The sequence below is a fragment of the Phascolarctos cinereus genome, unplaced genomic scaffold (assembly GCF_003287225.1).
Source record: "Phascolarctos cinereus isolate Bilbo 61053 unplaced genomic scaffold, phaCin_HiC Scaffold_7;HRSCAF=346, whole genome shotgun sequence".
Taxonomy (NCBI): Eukaryota; Metazoa; Chordata; class Mammalia; order Diprotodontia; family Phascolarctidae; genus Phascolarctos; species Phascolarctos cinereus.
In genome coordinates, this window is record NW_027556180.1 from 20713670 (window position 1) to 20722576 (window position 8907).

At 47.5% G+C, this 8907-nt stretch overlaps 1 protein-coding gene across 2 annotated transcripts in view; it reads right to left on the reverse strand.

The window, feature by feature from the left end:
- LOC110210079 (NACHT, LRR and PYD domains-containing protein 1b allele 5-like) overlaps positions 1-8185 on the reverse strand; it is a 59780-nt gene extending 51595 nt beyond the window's left edge. For both annotated transcript variants that reach the window (XM_020988854.2, XM_020988855.2), the window contains exon 1: positions 7927-8185. In XM_020988854.2, the coding sequence (XP_020844513.1) occupies positions 7927-7985 (59 nt within the window). In that variant the 5' untranslated portion in view covers positions 7986-8185. The remainder of the gene's footprint in view (positions 1-7926) is intronic.
- Between the last annotated feature and the right edge of the window lie 722 nt (positions 8186-8907).

Genomic DNA, 8907 nt, shown 5'->3' on the forward strand with positions numbered 1-8907 from the left:
GGGGGGCAGGATGGGATTAAGGGAAATATAGTTTTTCACAACATGACTACTATGGAAGTGTTTTGTATGACTACACATGTATAACCTGTATCAAGCTGCTTGCCTTTTCAATGAGGGTGGGTGGGAGGAAGGAAGAGAGAAAATTTGGGACCCAAAGTTTTAAAAACACCTGTTAAAAAAAAAAGTTTTCACATGCAACTGGTAAATAAGAAATACAGGAAATGAGGTATAGGAATCTATCCTGCCCTATAGGAAAATAGAAGGAGAAGGGGATAAGAGAAGGGGGGGAGAGATAGAAGGGAGGGCAGATTAGGGGAATGGGTATTCAGAATGCATTCCATCTTGGGGTGGGGGAGGAATGAGATGGGGAGAAAATTTGGAACTCAAAATCTTGGGGAGGCGAATATTGAAAACTAAAAATAATAAATTTTTTAAAAATTAAAATTTAAAAAATCAAAAAATTTAAATTTTTTAAAAAGAAAGTAAAATAGATAAAGGCATGTGGCCTGAAATACAGATTAATGACTTCACATTGAACCACCTCTTGTGTCCTACTCGTGTTTGAAAAAGCTCCTTTTCCATTTTTATGTTAGGAATAAAGTAGGTTATTGTTATTGTTATTGTTGTTTTAATCCTCTTCTGTGTCTAGAAAGCCAAAGTCACAACTGTCTGACTGTCCTCTTAGTTTCACATGTCGAGGCTGTGTCTGCTGCCTTGACTGCACAGGGAGAAAAAGCAACAGAAACTCTCTTCTCTCCCAGGGCAGAACACTTTCACTTCGAAAATGGGAAACTCTCAATGAGCATGGCATAGTGGATAGAAGGTTGGACCTTAAGTCAAGAAGATGTGGGTTCATATCCCACCTCATACACTTCCAAGTTATATGACCCTGGGCAAGTCACTTAACCTGCCTCATCTGATAAATAGGGATGCTGGACTCTATGGCCCATAAGACCCTTCTCATCTTCAATCTCATAATTCTATAACATTTATTTAATGTATTTGTTAAATGCAGATGATGAGGCAGCAAATAAAGTGAGAAATAAAGTGGGGAGAAAGGAGGAACAGAATTGGAATTATTAACTCACCAGCAGCGGCAGATGTGGAACTACACAAAAATCACCTGACTTCCTGCCTACTATCTTCGGGAGGTTTTTTTTTTCCCATCATACCATACTGCTTTCTGGCCACCACATTTGCTACCTGAGTGATCTCTTTTTTTACTGCCTGCAAAGATTGAGAACTTAAAACGAGGAAGTAAATGAGATCTACTGAAGCCACTCTGCAAATTACATAGGGGATGGCATTTGAGTCAAAACCACTTCATAATTAGGGCCTTGGAGAAGAGGCGCCTCTCCAAGGGACCACTGGATGAGGTTCATTTTAAAAGCCTCAGAATTAAAATATTTTCCATGAGAAACCAAGAAACTTACACTGGTTTGACAGTGGTCGATTTACATGTTCCCACACTTCCAATGTGCCTGTTCACCTGTCCCACTACCTTTCCCTTCCCTTCCCTTCTTTACTGGCTGCTGTTTAAAGTTTGCCCTATCCCAAATTTGAATTTTTATTACAGAACTAAAGCTCTTTCAATTTTATACTGATTAAATCAGTACTGCAGTATTTGATTAACCAAGCTTCTGCAGACTTTGTGATTCTTGGACTTTTTTGATGTAAGAAATACTTCTTTATTTATGCATATTCTTTCCATGGTGATTTTCCAGCATTCTGCTTTGTGCCTATAGAAATTTCTTAAAATAGAAAATTAGGTAATATGATATTTCTGTATTTGCTTTGTGTGAAACAATGATGTAAAGCATAGCTGGCTGCCTTTTATTGCTTGTACAATCCATAGAAGTCAACATAAACTGTAATTATTACAATACAGAGCCACAAATAAAGGGAATGGACATTGACCATAAAAAAAAAAGCCTCAGAATTACAAAGCTGATAAGTCTGAAGAGTATTCAGTATCCATCAAGTCCCAACCGCAGGCCAGAATGAATGGCCACTACAGTGTGTGTGACCAGTGGTTGTAAAGCCGTTGTTTGAAGACCCTGGGAGGTGGAATCCAGGCAGGAACGGGAGCCTGACAACAAATCTCATTTGCCTCTTTGCAAGTTCTATCAACTATTCCCTGGAGTCTATACAGCCAGCCTATTCCCTTGTCCACATGACTGGCCTTCAGATACAACTACCACGTCCCCCCTTCCCCACACACAGACTCCCAAACAGTCTTCTCTTGTTCAAGCTGAACAGCCCCAGGTCCTTTAATAGAGAGAACAGCTAGATCTTCATATGGTATGGAGCCAAGGACTTCACTGGACTGACTTATACTTCCATGCTACATCCTGGGGGAGCTGAAAACATAATGTACCTAAAGCCTGGTATTATACGAGCATTAAAGATCCTAAAGGGAAAATGCCTTGAGTGTCCTACCATGGAATGATGCTCTGGCAATAGAACAAGAGGTTTCCTTCTTTACTCCACCCTCCCTTTCTGTGCCTCACCAACCACACACCCCAACCTGCCTGGCAGTGGGTGGGGAAAACATTCTTCCCAACTCCAAGTGACTGCTGGTGAGAGAGGGAAGGGAAGAGAGGAGAAAGGCAGAGTGGCCTAGGGCAGGATGAGGGCTTGGGTGGAAGCCACAGGCCAAGAGGAGTTGTGACAAGCTGTTATCTGCCAAAATAAACTGTCTAGTCTCCATCACCATCAATCATCATCATTATCATCGGTGGCTGTTTTTAATGTTTGCAAAACACTTCATACAGAGAATCTGGGTCAATCCCCATAGCAAACCAGAGGTGGGCACTCCAAGTATCAGTCATCCTTTTTTCAAAGGTGAGGAATCTGAGGATCAGGAAAGCATGGTCCCCCAGAGAAGGAGGTTTTGAACCCAGGGCTTACTGGAATGAGCATTTATTAAGCACCTACCAAGTGCCTAACACCATGCCAGGCAATAAACATGTGTGTGTGCATATATCTCATTTCATCCTCACAACCCTGGGAGGTAGATATTATTGTTGGACCCATTTTACAGTTGAAGAAACTGAGGCAGACAAAAAAACTGAGGCAGACAATCATTAACTGACTTGCCCAAGGTAACAGAGCTTAGTGCCTGAGACCACATTTGAACTCACCTATCTTGCTCCAAGACAAGGGTTGTTTGTATCCACTATCCCCATGCTAGTTCTCAGGCCACCTCACCTGGCACTCGTTTGGGGAGAGGGGAGGGATGCTAGCCCACACACTAGTCCTGGAGTAGGGGAAACAGAAATGAGGGCCACAGAGCAGAGAGATATTCTGGTCATGGAGGGGGGAGGTTGCTGTCCCACTAGCCAGGCATCAGCAGAGAGAGGATAAAAACAAAGAGGGTGGGGCCCGAGGGGGAGGAGGAGTGACTAGACCTGGGGGTGACAGTGGCAAGGAGATGAAGTGGCCAGACCTCAGGGTCTCCAGAGGGAGGGAAAGAGAGGAGGGCCTGCTTGAGCAGCAGCCTCACCTGCAGGGAAGCACAGCTCCTGTTTGTATATGGGGTCACAGGTAAACTAAAGACTTGTCTATTTGTGTATGAAAGTTCGCTCTAGTAAATATGTACATCAAAGCATCCATTTCTTTAAAAAAAAATACTGATCTGAAAAATGGGGTTTTTCTTTTACCCACACTGTAGATTAATTTAGTATTTCCTGTAGCACATTACAGGGGAAAGAAAGTTTGCTGTCCTGGATTCCAGTCCTCACTCTGACACTCCCTTTGTGACCTCCTCTCTCCCTGTGCCTCAGTTTCCTCAGAGGACTGGACTGGATGGCCTCTGGGGGCCCTTCCAGCTAAGGGCCAGGAGATCTTTTCCTGAATAAATTTACCAACAACTTTATCTCTGCAAAGCCACGTGAGGCTCCTTTGTTCTCTGAAGGCAAAATCTTGCCTCAATTTGCAAATAACCTTTTACATCCCTCAGCAGGAGATGGGCAGAAAGGGCTGAGTCCCAGGAGGAAGAAGCTGGCCAGGGTTATGAACTGCCTTCATAAAGCCTGTGGCTGAATCTGGTCTCTTAACTTATGTGCCAGATAAATTTTGATGGGGGAGGAGACAAAAGAATTCAATTCAGTTCAACAAGGATCTATTAAAAATAGGTCTTGAGAGTACAAGGATGTAAAGATGGAGAGCCTCTGTCTTTGAGACAGAGTTGTTGGGAAACCCTGGCAGTGGGAAATTCTGAGCAGTCAGTGGCAACGGGAGGGTCTGGAAGGTGTAGACCACAAACTACCTAACTGCCTAGGGCCAGCCTGGCCTTTTATAAACTGTATACTGCAACACTGGGACCATTTTGACATTTTCAAAAACTTGCCTAATGCTTTTGTCAGTTTTTATAATTCCCTTCTCAGACGGCCTTTTATCTGCCCTTCAAATCTAGTTATTTACATCTTATCTTCCTAATTAGAATATATTCTCCTTCGGACACAGACTGTTTTTGCTGTTCCCTACATCCCTAGAGTTTAAGCCCAGAGCTTCCAGTAGGGACAGGCTAATAGCTGTCTGCTACAGAAAAACTCTCTTTTCAAGTCTCCACATAGGCTGCTCCTGTGCAAATGTCCTGTTAGCCTCGAGCACCGTCTCCCAACAGGCAGAAGCCAGGGCAAGATCAGCTCAACAAGAGAGGCAGCTGCTTCTGCTTCTGCTTCTGCCTCTCCTTTAGGGAGGAGTTAGCAAAAGCTACCTCGCAGAGAGAGCTGTTTGTCCTTCCTTCTCAAAGAGGACCATGACATCAGGGAGGTGATGCCATGACCTGCAAGTCAGGGATATCAGTGACAGAGGGCGGTGCAAATCACCAGCCTCAATGCTCTGAGGAGAAGCCATCTGTTCAATGAGTCAGGGAGGTTCTCAGCCTCAGCATCTTTTGCCCTCTGACCTAGACAAAGCAGCAAGTTCCTAGTGTGGCTGGCAGGACGTGGCCCTGAAAGACAAGATTCTTAGCTACTGGAGGTAGCTTTTGTCAGGGTTTCTGCAATTCGGGGGATGGACTCGAGACGTTACAGATCATCGATAGCCAGAAGAAAAGACTATAGAAGGTTGGCTTGGGGGCTACCAGGTGTTTCTGCAGACATTCAAATCATGAATTCAGCATGAATTAAGCACCTAGTATATGTCATAGTTTTAGGGGCTGGAAGTACAAAGGCAAAAAGGAAATTGTCCCCATTGTTAAAGAGCCAGAGAAAGGGGCAACTAAGTGGCACAGTGGACCGGAGTTCAAATCCAGCCACAGACACTTGACACTTATTAGCTGTCTGACCCTGGACAAGTCACTTAACTCCTTTGACTGCCTCCCCCCCCCAAAAAAAGGCAAGAGAAAACAACATGCACACATATACTGCCATGGAGGCCACAAACTACTGGAAATCAGACAGACCTGGGTTCAAATCTCACCTGACACTATCTTTGGGAGGCACTTAGCCATTCTAAGCCTCAGTTTCCTCATCTATTAAATGACAGGTGGGAGCAGATGGCCTCCTTCTGCTATCCCTTCCAACTCTAAATCCACCATCCTATATACATGCACACACATATTCCCTCAGGAAAGCCAACAGGTATCAAGGCAACTAGGTGGTCCAGTGCATACAGCCATGGCCTGGAGTTAGGAAGAGACCCGAGTTCAAATCTAGCTTCAGACACTGACTGGCTCTGTGATTTTGGGCAAGTCTCTTAACCACTGACACACAGTAGGTGCTACATAAAAATGTTTACTCCCTTTCCTTTTTCCCTTCCCAGTGTGCTAAGCCCTAGGAGGAGATAACAAAGTCCAAATAGGACTCTCAACCGTCAAGGAACCAACTAGTAGGTCAGTGGGCCATCCAGAGTACTGCTACAATAATGACATGCTAGACCCAGCTGCCAAGACATTTAGCAAATGATGAAGGTGCAGACTCAGTGGACAGGTCTGATATACACAGGTGGATTAGAACAGGTCCCTCTAAATCAGTTTCTTAACCCAGAGTCCAATGGGCTTTTTTTTTTCATAGCTGTATTTCAATGTAATTGATTTCTTTGCAATTCTATATATTTGATTTTTATTAAATTAATGTTATTCATTTACAAATGTGATTCTGAGGAGTTCACAGGCTTCACCAACCAGCCCAAGGGATCCTTGATAGAAATTCCATTAACAAGCCCCGCTCTAAAGATACTGTCTTCCTTTGTAGTCCTTGTGCTAAGCATAGTTTTGCAAACAATAATCACTTATTAAATGCTTTCCGATTGTTGACTGATCACTGCCTTCATTAAAATAAATATTCCAATAAGCTATCCACAATTACATGTCAGGACTCAAGTTCTTAAGAGGGAAGGGGCCAAGGAGTTTAAATTCAATTCAATAAGCATTTATTAATCGAAGGGGCAGCTAGGTGGCGCAGCGGATAAAATGCTAAACCTGGAGCCAGGAGAACCTGAGTTCAAATTTAGCCTAGGACAATAGCTATATGACCCTGAGTAAGTCCCTTAACCTTTTCTGCCTCAGTTTCCTCATCAGTAAAATGAGCTGGAGAAAGAAATGGCAAACCGCTCCAGTATCTTTGCCAAGAAAACCTCAAATGGGGTCACGAAAAGCTGGACTTGACTGAAATGAATGAACAACGAAAAAAGGGGAGGGGGGGGAACCTGTGGCAATGATAAAAAGATGAACAGCCCTTGCACTCCAGAAGTTTAGACCCAAAGAGAGTTAGTGACAATTTTTAAAGCCTTTCTATTTAAAATAATCTCCCTATTTTAAAATGCTCTGGGTTATATAAAGTGGAAAGTTGATTCCAAGTAAAAACTCCCGTATACATGGCATAAACCCTTAAATCAGTCTTAAACACCAGTTCTCTTTCGGTGGGCACTGGCCAGGACTGTTTCCACGTGGTCAAAATAAACCTGATTAGCCTCAAGAAAAGAAGAAAGAAGGCTGGAGCCTCAGGCGAAACAGTTTACGCAGACTGAGTGTAAGACTTTGGGTCACCATCATGGGCGCCCCACAAACCTACGAGGAATAAATCTAGCGGATTCTAACCCCAAAGACGATTTCCCATCAGCAAAAGTGGTGGGTGAGGTGGCCTAAGAGCCGCAGGGTGCCCGGGGCTGAGTTGAGCAGGAGTGCGATTCCTAAGTCCAAGGAGGGGAGCGGGGGTGAATATGAAGGTAGTGAGATGGAAGATGAGGGCAGAGTCCTGCCTGGGGCCCAGAAAGCCAGCTCGAGGGCCCCGGTCCCTTGGCTTGCCCCCCACCTCGGCCCTGACCCGGGGTTCCGGTGCGCTCCCTTTAATTCTCCCGCCCCGATCGCGGTTCGAAAGTGGGTAGGCAGCCCTGAGCCAATGGCCTCGGAAGAGAAAAGAGCCAGGGTAAACAAAGTCTCCGCGCCCAAGCTAGGCCCCTCCCCCGCGCCCCGCCTCCAAACCCCAGGGAGATCAGACAGTAGGAGCGCTGGACTCCAACCTCCGTCAACCAGCCCAGGGGAGGAGGGAGAGAGGAGAAGAGGAGGAAGATGAAGATGAGAAGGGGGGAGGAGAAGGATGCCAAGCGCCCTGCTCTTTAGGTTCAGCCCCTGGACGCGCGAACTCCTCTCCCTCGCCCTGCCACCGAAGCCGAGGCCAGCCTGTGCTGGCCCCGGCGGACGGTTGCGAGCAGCGCTAGAGCTTCCAGCCATGGGGCCCCCGGCACCTTTATCCCCTCCGAGCACCCTGAGCCGTCACACCCTCACCCCCGCCCGCCTCAACCGGCACAAAGCGCCCCCCGCCCCCAACGCGGCCACGCCGGCCCCATCCTCCGATCTCCCCCACCCCGCAGCCAGTCCCGGGGGCAGGCGGCTGGAAGGGGGCCGGGGCAGGCCCCTGGGCCCGCCGCCTGCACCCCTGCGTGCCCCCTACGTGCCTCGAGCGCCCGCGCGCGCCTCACCTGCTCCCTTCTTCCTGGGACTGCCGCTCGCTTTCCTGGCTGGCCCCACTGCCGCTCATTGTTGCTGCTCGAGGCAGACTCTGAGCCTGGCCCTGGACACCCCGCAGCCTTGGACGGAGGGGACACCTCGGAGGGGAAGCGGGGCGCCTGCGAAGGAGGGCCGAGCCCGAGGGTTGGCGGAGGGGAACGCTCTGCGTCCGTCCGAGGGTGGCGGGAGGGGCAAATGCGCCGTGGAGCCCAGAGAGGGAAGGGGGGAAGAGGGCGGGAGGGAGGAGGAAGAAAAGGGAGGGAGGGAGGGGATGAAAGAGAGAGGGGGCCGGGGGGGGGGGTGATGGCGTGCATCTGCAGCCGTGCGGAGCCCGATTCTGGAGTTGGGTGCCCAGAACGGAAACTCCTGCTAGCCACACGTACGCACACTCACACATCAACACACACACAGACACACTGAGAGAATCAAAGCGGCGCGTCTGGCTTTATACATTTCTGAAAACCGAGAAAGAATTCATGGCCGGTTTCTAAAGTCTCTGCTCCAGCACCGACAATAGCGCCTTGCTTACTAATGCAGCACATTCAGCACGCCTGCCTCCTCATTAGGAACACAGGCTGTGAATTCAGTGCCTAGAGGAGCCCAGTCGGACCATCAGTTTGTTTGTTTGTTTGTTTGTTTTAACCAATCCCGTGATTTTCTCACCGCAGCAGCACTTGGCTGCAAGACCTGGGTGGGAGCTTGGACAAGGCTCAACACCTTAGTTTCCTTCTTTGTAAAAGGAAGGGTCTGCTCTTAGATGCTAATGGTGGAAGGCACCTGCTTTGCTACTTACTGCTTGAACAGTAAGGCACAGAGAAGTTTTAGTGACCGTATTTACACGGTCAGTACAGGGGTGGAACTGGAGCCCAGGGCTTTCTGATTCTAAGGCCATCTGTCTGTCCTCGATGCCTGACCACCAGGCATCTCTCCAGGGGGAGATGCCCCTTAGTGGA